This window comes from Rissa tridactyla, chromosome 3, assembly GCF_028500815.1.
Source record: "Rissa tridactyla isolate bRisTri1 chromosome 3, bRisTri1.patW.cur.20221130, whole genome shotgun sequence".
NCBI classification, from domain to species: Eukaryota; Metazoa; Chordata; class Aves; order Charadriiformes; family Laridae; genus Rissa; species Rissa tridactyla.
In genome coordinates this window covers 68114305-68137532 of record NC_071468.1, presented here as the reverse complement: position 1 = coordinate 68137532, position 23228 = coordinate 68114305, and the positions used below count along the sequence as shown (strand labels likewise).

The 23228-nt window shown below is 39.6% G+C and overlaps 1 protein-coding gene across 6 annotated transcripts in view; it reads right to left on the bottom strand.

Annotated features, from left to right (window-relative positions):
• Positions 1 to 23228, bottom strand: part of SOGA3 (SOGA family member 3) — a 43741-nt gene that overhangs the window by 918 nt on the left and 19595 nt on the right. Inside the window, exons 4-10 of one of the 6 annotated variants that reach the window (XM_054197147.1) lie at positions 14505 to 14576; positions 12698 to 13873; positions 11787 to 11801; positions 11096 to 11420; positions 8266 to 8814; positions 3952 to 4058; positions 3713 to 3793 (exon numbers count right to left, since the gene is read on the bottom strand). In XM_054197147.1, the coding sequence (XP_054053122.1) occupies positions 11310 to 11420; positions 11787 to 11801; positions 12698 to 13873; positions 14505 to 14576 (1374 nt within the window). In that variant the 3' untranslated portion in view covers positions 3713 to 3793; positions 3952 to 4058; positions 8266 to 8814; positions 11096 to 11309. Of the gene's footprint in view, positions 1 to 3712; positions 3794 to 3951; positions 4059 to 8265; positions 8815 to 8890; positions 8928 to 11095; positions 13874 to 14504; positions 14577 to 23228 lie in introns of those variants that run through there. The other 5 variants (XM_054197142.1, XM_054197144.1, XM_054197145.1 and 2 more) reach the window with 5 other exon arrangements.

Sequence of the window (23228 nt, the reverse complement as noted above, 5' to 3'; positions counted from 1 at the left end):
TTCAGAAGTCTTTAGTATCTTGGTATCTATGAATGAAAAATTATTAATCGAATGACTAAATATGTATATTTTAAGGCAAATATTTTGGATCTGCTCATCTGACTTTGGAATAAAACAGTTACAGATTTTATGGGCCTTATGTTCCTCTTGCTCTCGTAGGCTTTACAATAGAAACTCCACTACCATCAGCACATTTACTTTGCCAGCAAGGCTGAAATAATATTCATTCAGTTATGATGGCTCAGCTCCTATGGTATAATGGCTGGTACACACACATATCGATACTTGAGTTCGTCAACTTTGGCTCTCAAAGCCAGCTGTTATGTTACTTAGGTGGACGTGGAATCTAGTTTTAGTCCCAAAATGCCTCTGCATTGCTTTGGTCTCCTGCCAGAAACCAAGCGTATGGGCACGCAAATTAGTTAACAGAGAGCTAACTAGGGGTGGTCCAGTTTACCTTCCTGGAATTTGTTCCTTTTCCTGACTGACAGTCAGTGATTGTCATCTCACAGGAACTGCCCATTTTATCGCACAATTTTCTTTGCTATAGTGAAAATTCATTCTTGAACTTTGTGCAAAGTTCTTCCTCATCCTGCATTTTATTGGACAAGTCTTGTTGATTCAGCTGTGGCTACTGTGTAATCACTGCTTACTAGTGTCTGCGTTATTTCAGCTGACTGGGAAGCTGATGCCAAATTTGGAGTCAGCTTCTTTCTTGAACAAGCAAGCAGAAGAGCTCAGCTGAAGCCCAATGGGTTACTCAGGTCTTTGGGTCATAGGAAGTCCTGCTACAGGATCTCTCAACTGACAGCCATCACAGGCCCGATCCTAACTCAGGATTTGAAAAACTGTTTACCCCAAGCAATTTTGGATGGAGGACTTAGAGAACAAGCTGACTATTCTTCAAACATCTCTGCCAGCCCGTTTCACAATGGTGTAACCATGTCACTGTGTAACATGGTATTGGAGCTTACTCTTTCAAACTCTGACACACATCTGCCTTGGAGCTCTGAAATGGCAATCTGTCCCTCAAACAAACAGATTTCAGACCCTTCTTCCATCTGCCTAAAATATACAGGGCAGCTTTATAAAAACATAAAATTCCTTGAAACTAATTGCTGCTGAAAGACAGCACAGCATTCTCATCACAAAAGACGTCAAGCACTGGTTTGCTTGTGGCTTCTTAAGGAAGGCAGCCAGGCTATAGAGACTGCACGTCACCGGGCCAAAGTTTCAGCTTTGTGTCAGACTTCAGTAAGTGTTGACCAAAACCAACTTTTACAAAAAAATTCCACTGCACTTAAGACCTGTTGCAATGTAAACATCTATTGCTAATGAACTTTAAAACCATTTCAATACTTTCTCACCTTGCTAATTCAAAGGTTGTATTTTTTAGTACAGTCATTTGCTTTTTTCTTTTTGTTGTCTACGTTTATGTCTTCATAACCTTTCAAGACATCTCTGAGAAATAAACAAAAATAGACTCTCTGCTTCACTAGAATCCTTCAAATACACGTCAGAAAGAAATAGAAAAATGTAGAAACGCTGTAAAGCCAGGGCAGGCAGTCATAATCTGTCTACAACTTGCACAAATGGTGATTTTGCTAATGCACTACTAGTAATAATGACCATGCTTCAATCAGCAGCATATTACTAGAAAGAAAGTCAATACTATATAGCGATCTTTTTTTACACATATAAGAATAGATACATAATATGTACTCCTTTCAAGCATGCATATAGCGTTGAAAAGGCCCCTGGTGGTTTCCTAGTGCTGGGAACTACTATTGCCATGTTTGCATTCATCTTAACAGTTTCCAAGTTGTTTCATATGGAACTCTGATTATAAAAAGAGGTTGGAGACCATCAAAATTAAATCAAGTCTTGGAAGAGGTTAGTTACAGATAGTCACTTGTAGTTCTAAGATCCACAAAAATATTGTATTGCCTCTTATGCTTCTCCAATTTCCTCTTGACATAAATTCTGAGAAGAAAACTCATGTTTATTGATGCTAGCAGCTGGATTACTATACAGTTTTACTGCTATTGTAGAGTGGATAAATTCCTCAGAGAGTTTTAACTCGTAATTCTATGAAACATTTTTTTTCCTATGAAACTTTCTAGGAAACTTTCTTTTCCTTGGTGTTTGGTAGATGGTTTATTTGGGGGTTTTCGGGTGTTGGGGTTGGTTTGTTTGTTTGTTTTTGTTGGGTGGGGGGGAAGGGGGTTGCTTGTTTTTTTTCCTACTAGCAATAAAATCAAATTTGTAGTCCTGGTAGTATAAACTCTGTATAGTGCACTGAGATGTCCCCATGGGTATTTTACATGGCTTAAGCAATCCAAAGGGATGTAAAATGCCACATTATCATTTGCTGTGTGGATCAGAACAGAATCTGTGCTCTTGCAGTGCTGGCACTTTCTGCATGTCCTAGACAAGGTCAGAAGCTCATTACAGCAATCAAATTCAAGCAAATAATCAATTCTGTCTGCATCAGCTGCATTTTCCCTTAACTTTTCCTGTAGCCCTCCCTCCTCTCAAGCAAAAATATTTTAAGCAACTATTTGATGTTAATGTTATTATTTTCCCATGTCTTACCCACACCCTTCCTATCCACGTATTAAAAATGCATAATAGTTTGCAAAAAACCTCTATCAACTTCTGAAAATAATATGCAGTGACATCAGCTGAGATGTTATTTTTAAACAAAGATTAATTAGATTGGATGTGCACAAACATTCAGAAACACAAATCTTCCCTTGATTTTACAGAAAAAAAAAGCAATTACATTATATTTCCAACAAAGTGCTGTATTTTGGATGACTAAGGAAATTGTAAATTTATGTATTTTTTCAATTACAAAGGTGTGTCATGTGTCACAATACCATGCACTATATACATAAAAAGAAACTACAGTTGAGTGAGAGAGTGAAAGAGAGAGAGAAAGGGAAGAAAAATGAGAGAGAGGGAGCAATGAAAGAGTGAAAGAGTGTAAGAAAGAAAGAAAGAGAAAGAAAAAAGGAAGGAAGGAAGGAAGGAAGGAAGGAAGGAAGGAAGGAAGGAAGGAAGGAAGGAGGGAGGGAGGGAGGGAGGGAGGGAAGGAAGGAAGGAAGGAAAGGAAAGGAAGGAAGGAAGGAAGGAAGGAAGGAAGGAAGGAAGGAAGGAAGGAAGGAAGGAAGGAAGAAGAAAGAAAGAAAGAAAGAAAGAAAGAAAGAAAGAAAGAAAGAAAGAAAGAAAGAAAGAAAGAAAGGAAGGAAGGAAGGAAGGAAGGAAGGAAGGAAGGAAGGAAGGAAGGAAGAAAGAAAGAAAGAAAGAAAGAAAGAAAGAAAGAAAGAAAGAAAGAAAGAAAGAAAGAAAGAAAGAAAGAAAGAAAGAAAGAAAGAAAGAAAGAAAGAAAGAAAGAAAAGAAAGAAAGAAAGGAAGGAAGGAAGGAAGAAAGGAAGGAAGAAAGGAAGGAAGGAAGAAAGAAAGAAAGGAAAAAGAAAGAAAGAAAGGAAGGAAGGAAGGAAGGAAGGAAGGAAGAAAGAAAGAAAGAAAGAAAGAAAGAAAGAAAGAAAGAAAGAAAGAAAGAAAGAAGAAAGAAAGAAAGAAAGAAAGAAAGAAAGAAAGAAAGAAAGGAAAGAAAGAAGAAAGAAAGAGAGACAAAGAAAGAAGGAGGAAGAGTGAAAAAGAAACAAAGAGAGAGAGAAAGAAGGAAAGAGACTCGAGTGCTTACAATACTACCTGTCATCCCTGTTCTGTTGATACATCTGTGCCTCCTCTGAAGAAACTGACTGAGCTAATGAAGAGTCTTTCTCTAAGAATAAAGACCATATATAACATACATGACCACCACATTATATATAAATAATGTTAAAGAGATGTCGAAATAACTGTTTGCCACATTAGTAATTTGCTTTCTTTTTTAATCTTAACTGTTCAAAAGCACTGATTTAGAATAAGCTGTAACCATACCTTTCATGGAATAAGAAATCCTTTAGAAGTTTTTCAGTCCATTTCTAAACAGCAGTGAAAGCAATGAAATGCATAGCTAGCTGGGATCCAGTTCTGCGAATCTTGATCTTTAAAAGAAATAAGAAAGCTAAGCAAGACACAACCTTTCAACTGGGGCAGCATTTGCAACTCTCTTTGAATAACTCCGTAACTTTTGCAAACTGAAAAACAGTTCCGTTCAGCATCATCCCAGCAGCTGGCTTCCACGTGACGTCAGTGCACGGAGGATGGTTTTAAAGCCATCTACTCCAACCCCCAGCTCTGTAACTTTATATCTCCTCATATTTTGTGTAAACAACTCCAAGTCCAGGACATTTTTAGGTTTTATAGTGCAGTCCAGTCTTTAAAGCTTGCCAAAGCAGCCAGTGTTAATATTAAAGCTATGACAATAGGCAATTTTAGGTTTCTTTTATTAGCGTCCATGTTGTGAAGGAAGATTCTTTGCTGCCTTCCAGACCCAGTTTTCAGGGTCATATTTTTCAGTATGATCATTTTGAGCTTTGCAACTTGATCCTCATAAACTGCTTTGTAAAGGGAGTTTGTTTAAAGCAGCAGTTTTGCTGGCTAACAGCTATCTTAAAGAGCTAAAAGCAAACCACTCCTCCCTAAAATCTTTTTCTGTATTCTAAATACACCATCACTTACGAGATGCAGAATTATTGGGCACTGTTTAAACCTACTGTCTTGCATTCTGGGAATGATGATAATGGTTTCTTTGGGATATACTGAAATATTCCTGCTACTTTATAAGGTTTCTGGATCAGATTCTCCAGTCTGTTAAGATACTTTGTGTCTCGGCAAAGCAAAGTGCTTGAAATTGGATGGAGAATCTCCCTTGCGCCGGGAAACTCATCCCTGGCATAAGGCTAGCGAGGAAGGTCTAAAAACACCTCAGCCTGGATTTTAAGCACTGGGAGTGCCCACAGCAAGGGTTGGCATGAAGTGAGGGAAGGGACAGTATGTGACAAAAAAAGATTCAGCAAGTGAAAGTCCACAGGAGACCCCGAAGCCAGCGTAGCGAAATTTAGGTGCTCCCCCTGCTGAGCCGCAGGCACAAGGAGTTCAGCTTCTTTGCGTCTCTGCCCATCACACTAACTCTCCTCTTGCACTATGTGTTTAATTGCTTTCATTTGGCTCACTGAGAGAGACGCCCGGGAAGAAGCTTCATGCACATACCACTGCCCTGACGGATACTTGTGCTTGGATGTGTCTGTGGACGGTGACTGAGACCACCCATAGTCAGAAAATTCACATTTCGGGGAACATTTGTCCTCACATGTACCTGGAGAACAGCCACAAAGTACTTGACTCATGCAGCATAAAACTCTGGACAAATTCTGCTATCAGATGGGTGTCTTCAAATGCACTAAGCAGGAGTGATGTGTATTTTTGTGGGCAGAGCAGCTGATGACAAGAGGATCAGTGAGACGAAGGATAAAATATGAGGATTCACACATCCTTTGCTTAGTCAGCACTCTCCTCTTTAGAACAATATGGTTTTATCTGTGATACAATCCATGCGCAGCTAAATACGAAGTTTTTTAGCTCTGAGTTCATTTTATAGTAAATACCAAAAGCAGGTTTCAGGGAAAACACATTTTTCTCCTTATATGGTCTAGCTGTAAGTCTCACTGAATACATTACTGGGGTGCTTATTCTGCACCCATGTAACATAAATAATGGGACTCCGGCTATTTGTGAAAATTTCAAAGATCATCTAAAAATTGAACAAAGATGCCCAAGTACACGACTGAATGTTCCTGAAGAAAATTCCCAGCCTCTAAACTCTGAGGATTTAAAAATTCCCTCTTCATAAAGCAACAATGTGACTTTCTTTTGGGACGTTACGTCGCGACACTCCAGCTGACACAGCTGGGAGCGAAGCCCGAGTGCCGGGGAGCAGAATTGAGCCCACAGCTGGAGGCTGGGTGCCACAGCGCTGCCTCCTCCCCGAAGCCAGCACAGCTGCACCACTGCAAACGAAGACAGACTCTGAAGACATGTTTTTTCACCCTTATCCATCAGCATAGGTTATTATTCTTGTCTTTCATATTGCTAACTCAATGCCCCTCGTCTTGTTACTCAAACTCTTTGAAGTAAAACACAGTAAAATTAAAGAAAACAATGGACTAAATTCCAGACTTGAGTTTTCACTCAGGCAAAATCCTACATTTCTGTCAGCATGAGGAACTAGAAATGTGTGAGGCTGAGGGGCTCATTAAGAGACAAGAGCTGGACCCCTCTGATAGGTCAAAGGGCCACGTTAAGCTCATCCTAGTATGGGAAACACAGAGCAAAGTTGGGACAAAAAAACCCACAAAGCAAGCTCTAAAAAGCTGGGCTCATTGCTCCTGATACCCTTAAGTGTAGCGGTAGTGACTTTTGCACTTGGGGAAAAAAACATTATTCATCAGAGACTGTCCATCCCCCAACAGCAGCAAAGCAGCAAATGTGGCTTTATGGCCTTTGGCACAAGCAAAATAAGCAGGAAGGCTTATTTTTTATTATTATTATTAGTAGTAGTAGGTTTATTACTTCCAACGCACTGCTTCTACAGGCAAAGTGTACTTTGTTCATACCTGATATCAGGTCTATTTGTGCTGAAAGTCAGCACCTCAACAAAAAAAGGTGTGAGGGCATTTTAAACAAGCCCTCTGCTAAAATTTTCTTCATCATGGAAGACTGAAGGCAAAGGAGCATGAGTTTTAGTGTGGGCTATAATCTAATTACATAGTTAGGGTAGTGTGCATTCCGGTTAACAGTCTGCACTCAAGATCACTTTAGAGCGTCTTCAGTTCTGCTGTAGTAGCTTGGTTATGGCACACCTGTTTTGCTGTGTCCACATAAATTTGGTAACAAAAAGGAAGAACAGCACTGCTGCCACTGTAATCAACCCAACCACAACATCAGATTCCTGAATGATGGTACTTTTTACACCTTGATAATCCTGGCAAATACATCTCAGGAGTGCACGTATAAATCAAGAAATGGGCAGAAGGGAATACAAATTCTGTCTCCTCTTACTGTTGTGCACTTCTGCAATAGTATATAATTTAGTGGAGATACAGAACCAACAAAGTGTTATGTCATGTCACTTCTCCAAGGTTACATTGGAAATCGGTGGCAGATACTTTAGATGTTTACTTTAAATAGAGCCACTGTAATTTTCCCCATAGGCAACTGCATGTGTAATGGCAAAAGCCGGGTTTGAATATCACTTCCCCTGGCATTAAATCAGAGACAGAAATGTAAGCCAATGGGAATTACATCCCTGATACTGATGCCTTTAGAAATGTCCTATTCACCTATCAAATTCTGGGGTGATTAAGGGGAAGGGCATCTAATATCCTAAAGCTCTGCTTGTTTTTGTAAACAACTCCCAAAGTTCATGTGCAGTTCATCTCTTTTTATAACACATATTTAGACAGCCATGGTTTTGGCAATTTTCTATTTTCCGACCGCCAGGCATATTTCTGCACCATAGCACCTGCTCTCTTCTCGTTTTGATTCTGAAGCACTGGTGACATGTGTCAGCAGACACTTATTCTATCTCTAACTGGAGCTTCAGGCATGGATATTTTTGGTTGAGAGGAATATCTCTGATCCTGGAAAAGATTATCATCTTTTGGGAATGGAAATGGAAAAAAATCCCATTCCAGTATCATGGGAATTTTTCAGTAACAGTAAAAAAAAATAATAGTAGAGGTATTTGGTCAGGGCATTCAGACCTGACTTTAAATATGAAAGTAATTTAATTTATCTGGTTGTTTTATAGGAAAAAATGCATCTATTTTCTAAATGACATAAAAATTCATTGCAGTTACTGCCAATTTACACAAGTGTAAAAATGTCAGAATTAGACCTATAGTTGAAAGATTTCTTCTTTCTGAAAGAAGACAGAATGAATTCCCTGGGACGACAGGAAACAGAAATTTAATCTTTCAGATAAATGTAAAATTAAGGCAATCTTGGGGTTCAAATTCAATTATATTTTTGCCAGAATATTAATATTTTGTCAGAATATTCTAAATCGGGACTTGTGAATGTGCTATCGGTATAACTGAGATTTTAACTGATAGGTAACTTGGCATATCCAGCTTGTTGCCACATAAAAGCAAAATATTATATTTTCTTATTATTGCTCTTTGGAATGAGATGCTATGCGGCAGACAAAATCTAGTGAATCAGCAGTGTTCTGCCTGGCTCTGCCCTGCCCGACTCCCATGCACTCCTGCTAGAGGATGTGGACGTGTTCAGCTGCATTTACTTACTCACCTGTGAGGTGGACTTTGCCCACCAGGCCAGTAACTGAGTGGGGAGAATCTGCTTCCTTTCTTGGCAAGTATAGTTATTGCGTTTCTTTGTGAGACCAAGTTATTTCAATTTAGCAAGACACAGAACAATTATTTCTTTGGCTAGATGTTATCTTCTGGCTATGGATGGATGTCCACACTGATTTATTATTTCTCAGCAGCTTTCAAAACAGCGAAAAATGGAGGGCTGTGAACTTCTCTGCAATATCTGGTGTGAAACAGATAAGCAGCTCCAATCACTCCCTTCAAGCTGAATGCAGAAGGACATGAAAAACACATATCATTTCGCATTGAGATTTCTCTGTACTGAGGCTGGCAGGGGTTCTCACCATTCTCCTTGCTCATCGAAGATTCAAAGACTGCGGGGAGCTTCTAAAATGATTTTGTATGCTTTCAGATGCTTTAATTTCAGACTGTAGCCTGTGCAATAGCTCCCTAGATGTCCCAAAAGGTCTCAGCTTTGAAATTGCTTTGCTGATGCCTGACAGAATTAGAATGAGGAAAGCTCCAGCTACATGCAAGAAAAAAAACATTGTGAGAAATCAATGGGGTTATAATTGCCAGTCCTGTGCAGAAGTTATCTCTACCTTTTCTCAAGAGGTTGATCCTCACTTTTTCTGATATCTGAGAAAGAAACAAATCTTTCACAATTACTTCCAAGATGTATGAATTCAGTGTATGAAACTTTCCTACTACTTTACAGTACTGTTACTGATACACTAAGTGTAAATCAAACCCTCTCTACTCATCTTTATCACATACAAGCCTGAGAAAAGTATAAACAAGTGTGGGTTAAAATCTGAAAGCCCAAAACTTCAGATCAGATTTAAGTATGATTTTTTCTCTTTTATGGGATTGAGCCAGTAACATTTAACAAAACCCAAATGATCTTTTCTTGCCCCAAGGGAGACACTAAACTAGAAAGAAACTCAAAAAGTCAGTCTTGTGCTAAGACCTGATATGACAAGTTTAAGCCTCAAGTTATTACACTTTTAATGTCCAAATTGCAAATCCATGGGGGGGCTGGGGGGCGGGGGGGGGATAAGAATTTCTCAAGCAGTTGCTGAAAAATTTATTACAGGAGTTGCTGAAAGAAAAGCAGCAGAAGGGCCTTTTCCCAGTGATTTGAGAACTATCTTTACAGTTACAGAAATTCATTGTGAAAGGATGACATGCAATTATACCTTGCTATAATAGTTTCTAATACGTGGAACAACCTTCAGGCAACTGAGCATAAATTAGAGCATCTTAGAAACTCAAAATTACTTTGGGCCTGACTTTCTATTTAATCAGGAAACCAGGCAAGGCTATCTATTAATCTCACATATATTTATTTTCATTTCCTTTATACATATCTTGCTAACTACAAAATAAATGATGGCGACAACATCCTCTCGTAGGAATAAGTATTTGGATTAGATCACAGTTAAGTGATTTAACTGATCAAGGTTACTACACCTGCAGAGGATGCCGGAGCAAAGCTAGACAAACAAAGAGACAAATACAAGCTTTGTTTAATACTGAATGTTGTGAGTTTACTATTTTTCTTGTTCTCATAAAATAAATCTTATTGCTCAAACTCTGATTCCATCTGAGGAGCATCCCTCAAAACGGTGCCTCTCTACTACTTCAGGTAGCAGAGCACAACCCAGGCATGGAGATGAACTGTTCTCACTGGGAAATGGGTTAAGTGAACAGACTGATAAATCAAAGGGAATCCTTATTGCCAGCTAGAAAAACAGCTGCTTTATTTATTACCACTATTTATGACTAGGTTTATTTTATCATGGCATCTGCACAAAAAAATTTCATTGATACACTTGTAAATGATCACCTTTGGAGAACTCACATTTGTAGGAGTCAGGGGTTTCAACACAGGTTGAATAAAACAGAAAAGAAAACTGAGCCACGCTTGGCATTTCAGATGAGGTTTTCATAGTGTTTGTAGGAATTGCCTGTGTTCACTGTGGTAGAAAGATCAGGAGTTGCCTGTGCTCTCAGTGCAGCCTCTCGTAGGCAAGAGAGGAATATTCGGTGACTACTGATGTACACCTATGTACACAAGCTTCCCTCACCTATGGTCGCTCACTACCAACGACATGGTTAGACGGGGGTCACTCAGCAAGCGAAGTGTTACCATGTTCATTCAAAACTCGTTCTGAAACCTGGAGAGAGAATCCAGAGCCCTGTCGGCTACAGACTGGAAAATGTTATCTGATAAACTGGGTTTTTAGGAAATGACACTTGGCATCAGACAAGGTGACTAGCATCACTCTCTCCAGTTCAAGTCAGACTGTCAGCATCATTCTTCTAGAGCCCAGAGAGAATGCAGCCAGGCTACGTCTCTCAGAAGACTCCTTGCCTACTCTGATACCTCCTCCTCTTGCATCCTATTCTCAGGGGCTCCAGCTCCTCGCCACATGTCCAGATATAGTGCTCTATATACAAATCCTTCTGATTTTGTCCCCTCTGTGGTGTCTAATCCATATAATACAGTGCTGAAAAACATTATCATCACAATCATGCAAAATATACACAAGCTGTGACATGCAATTGCAGAATACACATCAAATGTGGTTTTACTATTCATATGTGGCTAGAATACAAATTCTTTTTCCGGGAACGGGAAGAGGAAAGGCACAGACTCCTCACACGCACTCCGTGTATTTCTGGTTTGCTTCTGATTTGGTGAAAATTAATGAATATTAACTTGGTTCCAGTTACTCGGAAAATTTTTAATCAAAAATGATAAAACCAGACAAAGTGAAAAATATTATTTTCTGTTTGCTTACCTGGAACACCGTGGTGAGTTTCCTATTCAACTGGGTGACTTTTTGGTATGTTTTTGCAGTTTTTTTGGTTTGGTTTTGGCAAACAAGTAGTCTTCAGTGTTTTTACAGCAGTGGCTATTACAGAAACTATGTCTCTTGCACTTCTTATCTTGGAGGGTGGACAAAATAAACAAACTGAAAATAATACTACAATGAACAGTAAATGATGAATGACTTACAGTACAAAAAACAGTGTAAAAAGGAAGACAAGTTTAAATATTGTTGTGTATGAAAGGGATGAAAATAATACAAGGATGAGAATAAGTAAAATGATAGGCTGGAACATCTGGGAAAGTAAATACAAAGACAGAGAGAACAGTCAGTTAATGGAATAGCAAGTCCAAAGTTTCAACAAAATAAATAGTGAATCAGACTACGCTTGTGGAGGGACCAAGTGCCCATCTCCCATTGACTTCAGGAGTTCTGCATGGTTAAGCCCTGAAAAGTCCAATTTAACTATTGCTGTTATTTGCTTAGAGAAAATACTAGTTTGCTTTAAATATATGTATGCCCATGCAGTGCTCTGCCTTTAAGCTAATGGGAGCTCTACAAGCTCAGAGCTATTGCTACATCAGAAAGTGAGCATGCTAAATACCATTTCTGTTTGATTTCATGCAATACATGTATAGTAATTGATCAGCTTTAAACTCACTGCGTCTGTGACTTTCTGATACAAGGAAACAAAAGACTAATTAGTCAGCATAGGAATAAGAAACAATAGCTTTCAGCTTCACCTGGCAACTACTTTGACTGTAAGCTACCAGGACAGCACAAAGTAAATTAACACAGCGAGAGACTTAATAAAACATTGGATAATACCATGAGCAATAACAAGATTTGCCAACTATAGGATTGCATGATAAGATGAGGGTAGGTAATTTTTCATTTTTCATGGCAAAAGATCTTGAGTCAGCAAGGAATTTGCTCCCCCAAACCTCTCTGGAACAATTCTGCATAAAAACAAACTACAGAAAAGATGCTAGTCACTCCTGCATGTAAGCAGTGACCCATAGGGCTTCAACAAGTTACAATTAGTTACAGCAATTCCAATATTCACACTACCATGTGGCTCTGTGACTCTGTAGATTTGCATGGTTTATTTTTCTTTGTGGTTTGTCATATTCTTTATAATTTTGGAAATTTAATGTTTCCTCCTGTTTAAAATTTGTAAGATTTTCTTTTTATTCATCTAACAGGAGCCCAACCACTAAGAAAACAATCATGTTAATTTATGTGCGAAAAATGCTGTCTGCACTGCCTTTACTGGCAATGAAGGCACAACTCTGGCAACTGTAGTTGCCCAGGCCAGAAAGGAGTAAAATCTTCCACCTCCTAGAGCATAATTCTTTTAATTTCCAGGAGATCAGACTCACTCAATGTTCACAAACAGCCCCATTGATAGAACAAGGTTTCATATGGCCCAATGAGGATTTAAAATAATCTAAGAAGTAGTGAATTTTGTCCACTGTCTAGAATAATTTTCATGTGCCATACATCGAATTTGAGGCTTAATTCATTTGACAGAGCCTTTTTACCTGTAGGCCGTAATAAGTAAAAGTCTACCTGACTCACTGACAAAGGTTCATCTGCACTTCGATCATCCGAAGACTTTGGAACTTCGAGTCTGTCGATGAAAGCCTGGAGCTCTTTCCTGAAGGCCTTCATCTGTGCGTTGATCCGGTAAAGAAGCTCATGCTCACGTATTCTGCTGCCATCGTCTTCCTCATCCATCAGTCCAAAGAGGTCCCCATTAGCTACATAAATTCTTGCCTCTGTTATGATGGTGCTCGTGTCAGAAATTAAGCGGTCTATTGTCTTGCCCAGCCGCTCAGCTTCAGAGCGAATGTCCTTCATCTGCTGCCTGTCAGTGAAGCTTTTCTGCCACCCGGACGGTGTCGGATAAAAAGACCTCGTGGGTGTCAGGCACCGAATATTGCGTACCTCCTCAGAGTCGCTTTCCCCACCGATGGGGCCTTCCCTTTTGCGGTGAGGGGGACGGGAATCATCATCGCTCTCTTTTTTTCCTGCATCACTTTCCGCATCACTGTCTCTGGGACTGCCACGGATCCCAAGATGAGAGGCCAAGTCATAGCGTTGCATGTTGGACATTAAGACTCTGTTCTCATACTGGAGTTGCATGACTTTGCCACTCAGCTCGTTGATCTGCATTCGTGCAGCTTTTAGCTCCTCCTGTAACGCTTCTGTCTTGGCATTATCATGGTGCCTAGAGCTCTCGTGGGCCCCAGACTTGTACTTGTATTTGTTCAGCTCAGCTGTTATGCGCTTGTTTTGTTCTTCCAAATCAGCTAAATTTCTCCTCAGCAATTCTGTTTCATCTTCTACTAGCTGCAAATGCTGTCGTAATTCTGACAGGGATTCACTCTGCTCTCCCAGAAGCGGGTTAGCGGTCCCTGAGAAATCATCTCCTCTTAAATCATCAAGCTCTGCTTTCAGTCCTCTATTTTCTACTTCTAGTTCCACTATTTTTCTCCCAAGAATGTTAGCTTCCTCCTCCACAAGTCTTAATCGAAGCTTGAGTTCAGCTTCTCTTGTGGTAGGTGGCCCACCTGCTTCACCTTTTGGCAAGGGACTGTCCAAATCCCCATAAAATGATCTATATTTTTGCAGCTCATGTTCAAATCTGTCTTTCTCTTTATCAATCTTAGCCATTTTCTTCCTCATCAAGGCTGCTTCTTCTTTGACAAACTGTAGCTGGCATTTCAGGTCTTCGTTGTCCTCCTTAGAAAAAAGAAAAAGAAGTATTTGAAGAAACGATGTAAAACAGGAGACCTCCAGTGGATGGTCTTAAATTACAAGATTAACAGTCGCTGCAATCGCTGGTGCATAGCTTAAGATACTAAGAGATTTTCCTGCAATCATTTTTTCACTGATCAATTAATAAATACTTGAATTTAAAAGAGGAGAAAAGACTATTTCACTTGTGACTGAAGTTTGCACAGTCCCCAGAAAATACATTGTAGGGGTGGGAGGCCTGTAGAAAATCCTTATATTTTCTAGGCTTGCAACACTGTGATAGACTTTAAGGTGTTCAAAAATCCTGAAGTAAGCACACGAAGGGCCTATAATCTTGTTTCACTGGTGCTCCCATTTACTTATTTTGCTTAAAATATAGAGGACATGAAAGCTCCTGGGTGCTGTTGCAGGACCAGTGGCTTGTTTAGGTGGTCCTTGACATAGCGTGGTCTGACTGCACATCTGGGGCAAGGGGTCTCCGTTTCACAGCCTACAGGAAAGTAACAGAGCGTGCAAACAAGCCAGCAACATGCAAATCTACAAATCATGTACATCATGTCCACAGTGTCCCTGAAGCTTCCACCTGAGAATCCAGGCTACTGATACTACAACATACCTCTGTTGGTGTCTGCTGTGACTTTTTTTCTGATTTTGGTAGGTCTTTGCTCCCTCTTCTTTTCAGTGATTGCTGCAACAACAAAACGAGACGCACTGAATATTTCACTAAAGAGGTATATAATTCAGTCATTCTTTTAAAACATTGCAAGTCAAGTACAGCTATAAAGAAATTAATTTCTTGTAATCCTTGAGATACCAAATAGAGAGGGGAAACACAGCTGCCCAAAAAATTACACAACGTTATACAAGTAAGGTATTGGTTTAATCGGTCTGTTACCTTTTTTTATACAACACATTTTAAGACTAGTAAATAATGAATGTTTAACACATGACAAGAGAGGAAGAAAGCAGGTACCCCAAGTGGCATCTTAGAGATGCGAAAGCTGAGGCAAGCAGTGAAACCCAGCTTCAGTCTTTCCCATTTTATATTAACCTTAATGGGGCCAAGGCACTTAAAAGATGCATCTAGCCAGGCATGTGGCCTTAGCCTTTGTGGTAGGCAAGCTACGTAAAACAGTGTCAGAGATCTCATCAGCTGACTTCCAGTGTACATCTACAAGCACACCTTTCTCAGTGTCCCATCCGCAGGCTTCAAGCTTGCAGTATATTGCGGTCACACCTCTACAGGTGTATGCCCTAGACAAACTCTGTGCGGACAAACTTACACATAGATCTGGTCACTAGGTTTGTTCTGTTTTCAGAACATAATCAAGTCAATACAATTTAAAACTGCTTGGACCACAAAGTCCCAGTGGAGAAACAAAGCATATTAGCTTAAGAACAGCACCACACAAACACATGTATGCACCACCATATGAGGAAGCTTCTTTGGTGTCTTCTCATCTGTTATGTAGCTGAAGTGAGTAGAAAAGAAACTCCTGCTTTTAGAGCAAGATGCACTGGGATCGAAGCCTACTAGCATATCCAGCAAAAATCTTGTAATTGCTGACAGTAGAAAGTTCGTTAGTGGGCAAGCGGTAGCGGTGGAAAACGACTGCAGCCATCCCACTGTCAACACTCAATACAGATCATCAAGAAAACAGCAGGAGAGAAGAAAGCAAATGAGAGAGTATGTTAATACATAACATCCCACTTGCAGCTGTTCCCAGTTTTTATGTTCCCCAGGTAAAATGTAGGCCCTGAGGCAGGGCAGTGATACAACCAACGCCATCTCCCTGAGATTATTCTCTGGTAGAAGGATCATTTGTGCCACTGAGAAACGCGCATTTCCCTGCATCAGCCAGGGGAGAACCCATCTGTATCTAAAAGCCACCCAGTTCCATGCAGTGGAAATTAAATTATGTTCATAATCCTCAAGAAACGGAGTACAGTGGGCGAGTATGCTATACATAACGATCCTGTGCACTGCTGGTACCAATTATTCTCGTTCTTCTGCATATCATCCCCATAACAAATACTAAGCGCATGGACTGTTCACTCCAAAGGAAAAGTCAATGCCATAGAAATGACTCCTGTATAAATCTGAGCAACCACAAGAGATGATTTCCCTATGACGCTTTTTGCTCAAATTCCTTATAGAGTTTTGCAAGAATTACAAAAAAATATGTCAAATTCAGAATCAGAACTAAAATTCACAGATGGATCCACCAAGAACCAGAATTAATTTTTTTATGCCTCTTGCAGAAACACTGAATTCTCAATAGACAAAACAATAAAACCAAACAAAGATCATTAGCATCTTAGCTGTGATAACTCAGTAGCTGTGAATCACAGAATTCTAAAAGAATCCAGATAAGACACAAAAAAATAGTTGAATTAACTTACTTTTCCCTTTAAAAATAAAGCCAACATCTTTGGGATCCAGTCTACAAAATGCTGCTTCTCCAGGGTTACACATCAGTTATCCTATTGCAGAAATGGTATGTGCATAGGGAAGGGTTTTGCGTTGTTTTTCTTTTTAAACGGCAAATTTATAAAGCATTAAACTTTCAGAGGTGCAGCTTCCTGCTATGTGTTACCACTGATTATACCACTATGTATTATCACTTTGAAAAGCCCCTTTTCAAATTAGTTAGCACTGCAAACTTCTTGCACCAGATTCTTGCCAATGCCACCCACTGATAAAAAAACTAGGAGATAGTTAACTGTATTTCTGCTTGATTACCTAAATGCTTTCTGTTCACCCTGCCGAGTTCAGCATCTTTCCAGATATAATGAGGTTCTGAAATGCTGAGCTGCAACTTCTTGTGTACCCTACAACTTTTCAGAAGATAAGAGGTATATAAAAAAGTTTCCCATGACAAAAAAAAAAAAAAAAAAGAAAGAGAAACTACAGAGGGCAAAAAATATTTTAAGGGTTTGACTTAAAATGAAAAATCTGGTTTTCTCCTTTCTCTCAATATATTTTGTGTTAAAGTTCCTTTTGGTAGTCGGGATAGCTGTAATTTTAATTACAGCAGTAGTTGTGGCTATGCAGTGACTGGGCACCACTTTCTATTCTGCTCTATTTGAATTATAACAAACTAGCCATGGAGCTTGTATTATTCGCCAACAAATGATGGTGTTTAGCAACAGCATGTTATAGCAGAAAACAATGAAGAATACAAACAATTGAATTAGCAAAATGATTTGGGTAAGTAAGTGGATTAGGCCCAGCTGGAATCGGTATGATCTCTTTTCTTGTGAAAACACCATGAAACACTTTCTGATCACTAGAACTTAAGATCTCACTTGCACATCTCAGCTGACATATGACATCTGCAAAATCACAGAGCCCCATAACATCACGTTAGGGCACTGAGGCAATACTCATACCGAGCAAAGAATGCCACATATCAAGCAGTATATCCTGATCTAAATAATAATTTTTGGAGAGGTTTTTTTCAGAGGTACATTTCATAATTTACAGTGGCTACTCTATCATTTCTCTCAAGCCCTGTACTAGTCCGCTCTTCCAATCCAGTTTTCAACCTGAAAAAATTTATTGTTGCTAATGAAAAGAAGTACCAAAGGAAAACAGAAAAAGGAAAAAAAAAAAAGTTCAAATAAACCTATGGCAAAAATAAAAACGGCAACCCAGATCCTTGCAAGTGAATCTTCATATTATGCCTGCAATTGGACACTATTAAAATTGTCTGCATGTTGGTTTTTTGGACCTATTAACAAATGTTAGAAAGGGACAGCCACCTGCATGTACAAAATTTGTTTGTTCAAACATTTTTGTGTTTGATCATCTTTTATTAAAATTCACCACTTGTTCATCCTTTTCCCGTGTCACAGTATACTACAAAACATACTGTAGTGCCACTAAAAGCCACCTCTGCTGTTTTCTCAAACTATATCAAAAAAATCTGCCACTCATATTCTAGAATTGGTTTTGAGAGTTTGTTCTGAAGGATAATTTTTGGGCTCAGGTAATTTTTCTTCTATATAATTTTAAAAATCATATGCAGTTCACTCTATTCAATGATTATGAGCTAAAAAAAGACAACGATAAAAGTAACAAACATAAGATGCTTTTGCACTCTCTGATCAGTAATGCTTACCAGACAGCTTTATGGTTCTAATAACCTTGAACCAAGTTACCCATCTGCAGGAGAAAACAAGCAAAAAATGCATATAATTCAGTTTCTACAATGGGCAGTCGGCTGAACTGCTCAAGTACTAATGAAATATTTCAACAGCACTAGGGATAATAAAACCAGCAACTGGGGCATGTTTCATTACATTGTATAATCTCTGTTTACCTCTGAAAGACTAGGAGGCAAAACTGGGTTTGACCTGACTATTCCAGCATTCACCGTAGCCAGCACACGTGGGGCTGCACGTGTGTTTTGGCAATGCTGAGAAGTTTCCACAGTCTAGATAAGACCACTGATAACGTTCATATTATATGCAGACCAGATGACATGCAACGGGTAATTCTGTTGCGATGTTCAGCAGCATCAGTTCTCTGGTGACCTTCACTGGAGTTTATCCAATGTCTTGCTGGAGATGCTAAGCACTTCTCAAGACCAGATGGTATAATCCTTCTCTCGCCAGCCCTAAACTGCAAGCCAAATGTGCAGTCCTAACACCACCTGTGATGCTCAGTTCTTCTCAGGCGTAAAAAGACCTGAAATCTACTCTGAGAATAACACAATGCAGAAATAATAGCATCACACTCCACTGAGTAGGAAAGCTGCAAAATCAACTCAAATTCTAACTACCTGATCCTAAGCTACAGTAAATCTCTCAGCAATTAATAAAGAAACCCTAAGCAAAATATACCAAGATTTTTCAAGATACTTAGGTTTGATTATTTCAAGCCTGGTTTGGGGGTCTATGATCTAAAAATCAAAGCAGGCAACCACAGGAGGAATTCCTGACACATAAAGCCATTTATGGGTGCACAGAGCCCCCATAACGGCCCTTATCCCTCCTCACAGAGCAGGCTAAGGCAAAGGCCATGCAGCTTCTTCAGCCTCCACAACTGCAACTGAACCTTCTTTTCGGCACACAACGGTACTGTACGTGGTTACAGTTAGCTGCCTCCCAACTGCTGGGACAGGTCTGCAGAGCTTTTCAAAAAAGTTGCTGAATATTGAACGACCTTTTGGGATGCACAAACTTGCCTCTGTCTGGCACAGAGTGACTATGACCGCAGAAATTGAAATTTGCCGTAAGACTCTCTGCATTTTCCCTTCAGTCAATACGGTCAGTTAGCTCATGGAGCTGGGTCAAAACAGACAAAAGACAGATATTTTCAGTTTACTGCCACCAACTCTAATTTAATGCACTAGAATATGTATTAAAAACTAAATGGAATCCATGTGGGCAAATTGAAAATGTGCATTCTCCTAAAAAAGAAACCCTCTGTTTTTAAAATGTCTCTCTCATTCTGCAACTCTATCAGTGCAATTTACCAGCAACAAGCTCAAGATACTGCCTTTGTTTGTCATTGGCACAAGTACATAGAATCATACAACCCATTACTCCTTCTATCCCCCTTCAAGGGCAGGAGGAGTCCTGAGTATTTCAGTATTCTACTTGCTTGCAAAATTAAGGCAGGAGAGAAAAAGAAGGGGATAAATGAAACGAAAGAAGCACAGCACCCCTGTCCATGAAGCAAACACTAAGCATATCTCTACTAGCTCTAGCAATGCTCTCTTCATATTAAAACTGGCATATTTGAAAACACTGCTGAGGAACGATACAAAACAAAAAGCAAAAGCAATCTTTACTACTTCACCATGAAGAGAAAAATAGTTCTTATGTAGTGTTTTGAATGTCTTCATATTGCAGAAGAGAAAAGAGGAGCTGCCCTCCAATATTTGTATGATTTCATTTGCAATGATTTAGGATTTATTTCAACTATCATTTTCAGATCCTTTGCCATTATTCATTTGCCAATTAAATGAGAAAAAAAAAAAAGCAGAGGTAAAATTTACACATTTGCACTTTGCCTAAAGAAACCCTTTGCATTTTGAACCAAACCCACATTGCTAGAGCAAATAATGATAACTCTGTGGTATAACTAGGTAAAAGCATTCTTTGCAATGCATAAAATGAAGCAGCACATTTATGCTTCCATTACATTTGCTTCCTTCTTTTTCTTATTTGAAAAACATCCTGAGCAGCAGAAGATGAAAGCTGACTTTTCAAAGCTCTCCATATGACCTGGTCAAATAGCTGGCCAAACTCTGATACTTTGCTTTCTGTGATTACATACTCCTTCATCCACCAGGATATCATAAAACAGTGGAAGCAACTTCTCTGAAGAGGAAGAGGTCTCCTGCCATTTGAACCTTTCAAAAGATGGAAGAGCTAGCCGTGCTGAGTTCCCCAGCACTATCCAAATAGGCCTCATTACGGATGCGGGAATCAGAGTCAGCTTACACTCAGCTCCCTAATCCTGAAGTGCAAAAGCAAATCTCAGCACACCATGAATATTTTGGAGTGAAAGTGCAGGAATAAGGTATTTCGTTGCATAGTGATGCTAGTTAAACCTATTTCCTAGGGCCTCCTAAGTTGCTGTTTATTTGTCAACTCAGCTATTTGTCTTTTTTGGGAGAAGAGAGTCAGTCTTTTTGTCAGGGTTTGCACAATGCCTAGTAAAATGCACTGTCCCAGTCTTTATCTGGGACTGACAGTATGACAGACACTATGTCAACATAGTTCAGAACACCACCACATAACAGTAGCAATAATCACAGTCACAGACATGGATATGGCAATTACGAATTCAATACATAAGAGATTTTGCCAGCTCTAAAGAGTTTTCTTTGTACACACCTATTATGACATGTAGAGTTTTTCAGTCTTCTTGGAAGAATATCTCAGAAGAGATTCCAAACAAATTTTCATGAGAACAGGAAAGTGCAAGCAACCAGATCAGGTTTACTGCCTTGGTTACAAAAATGCATATATATAAACCAAAGTGTAGTTACCACATCCCAACAAAAAAGGTTAGTCTGAAAATGAAAAGTAATGAGAAGGAAAATAAGGATGATCCTGCACACAATGTGCACCCCGACACTGCTTGCTGGAAATGTGTACAGGAGCCAGTTCTGTTAAGTTGTGGGCTGATCACACGTGTATATTTGTGTTCAAGCCCATTTCGTACTGAAGAGTTGTATTAAATGCACAGACAGCTCTTGCAGTCCCTCACCTGGATTCACAGGGTAGGATGGCATCAAGAACATGCCCATCTGTGTAGGTTTGTAGGCACATGGCAGAGAAAGGAGCTTTGCAACTTGTCCTATAAGACTGTGCACCTTGGACAAAACCTCCAGTTACAGGGATATCTCACCAAAAAATCAGATTTCAGACTTCATTTGAGAGGATGCAAAAATTTAAGATGAATTCATGTAGGAAATATTCTGAAATCTGCACTTGGTCTAGAAGCCTGAGCAGTGAGCAGATGATTTTCTGTTAACAGGGGAAAGAAATTCATCTCTCACATGTCAGCAATCACCACTCTGTCCCCTGCCTATAAAGAAGGGTCTTCTGTTACTCTTCGTTTCTTCTTTTGTCTGTGTTTACTTGGGAAAGTTCTACGGAAAAGCTTGTAAATTGGCTGAAAAACATTTTTGGTAATACAACATATGGCGAAGTTTCAAAGGTGTTTGGGAACTTAGGTTATTGAAAACAGAGGATCTCCGCAGTGCTCTGAAGTTATGCTGGTGTGATCCTGCCACAAATTAAATTTAAGTTTTAATCTAAGTTTTGTTAAACAGGTCATGTAAAGAAGGTGCTCTGGAAAAATAAACCATGGACGCTAGGAGCTAAAATGGAAGGAAGACATTTTAGCAGTTTGGACATTCCCATGCCTACCTTTCTCACTCTGGTACCAGTTTGCTCTCCCATAAGCCTGCACCCAGTGCTTTTCCTTTTATTTTGAACATGCAAAGATGGAGATGAGGAGAAGGAGAATATTGCAGCACTGGCTGGAGCAGACCATCCAGTGGCTTTGCTGACTACAAAAGGCTCAGAAGACCCGTGGCTGATCTGCATGCCTCATCCTCCTAAATGATGACTCTTCTCCCTAAATGAAACTTGCTCAACTTCTTAAGGGAAATGCTTATTCCCAGCAAGGGAAGGGGCTGTGGCTCTTAGACTGACTTAAAACCTTCATGTAGAGGTTGGCTTAAGACTTATTTAAAGATTCCGTTTGCTAGTGTGCTGGTTTTGTCTGGGATAGAGTTATTTTTCTTCATAGGTATTCCACACCATATCACATCATGCTTAGCATATAAAGCTGAGGGAAGAACAAGGAAGGGAGAGAACATTCGGAGTGATGCCGTTTGTCTTCCCAAGTAACCGTTATGTGTGATGGCGCCCTGCTTTCCTGGAGATGGCTGAACACCTGCGTGCCGATGGGAAGCAGTGAATGAATTCCTTGTTTTGCTTTGCTTGCGTGCGTGGCTTTTGCTTTACCTATTAAACTGTCTTTATCTCAACCCACAAGTTTTCTCACTTTTACTTCGATTGTCCACCCCATCCCATCGGGGTGGGGGGCGAGCGAGCAGCTGTGTGATGCTTAGTTGCTGGCTTGGGTTAAACCACGACAGCTAGAAACGTGAAAATCTCATTCTGAAATGAAGTTTAACAGTCTTCAGCTCATTATAAATATTTGATCACTGGGATGCATTTTTAACTAGCTACCGTGAACAAACATCTGACTCTTCAGCATTTATCATAAATGTCACTGAACCAGCAAATCACCTGCAAATTAATGCCACAGAAGTCCTAATGGGGTCACACAAGAATCAATTCTTGGTCCCACACTAACTAACATTTTTTGCTGCTGCCTGGAAAAAAACTAAAATAATATTGGATAAAGACTACAGACAGAGTAAAGGTTGGAGAAATGTTAAATATTGAAAAGGACAGTCACTGATACAAACCTTGGTGCAATCAAATAATATCTGTTTTAATATGACCAAATATGAAGATACACATGTAAGAACGAGGAGTAAAGCTATGCTAAGACAATAGGAAAACAGCCTAGAAAATAAAGATACAGAAGATCTCTTGAAAAGTCACATCTCTGAAAAAGACTACAGGGTCATAGAGGATAATCAGCTGAAATAATGTCCAAGTGTAATTTTGTGACCAAAAGCCTTAATTTAGTCCTAGGATCTAGATGTCAAAATTGAGATTCACTGTGCAATAGCTAGAAAGGGATGTACCTCTCCACAGTCAAACCACCCTCACACAAGTGGAATTAATCACTTCCAAGTAGTGCCCATTTTTCTCCTTTGAGGGAGGCCCAATTCCT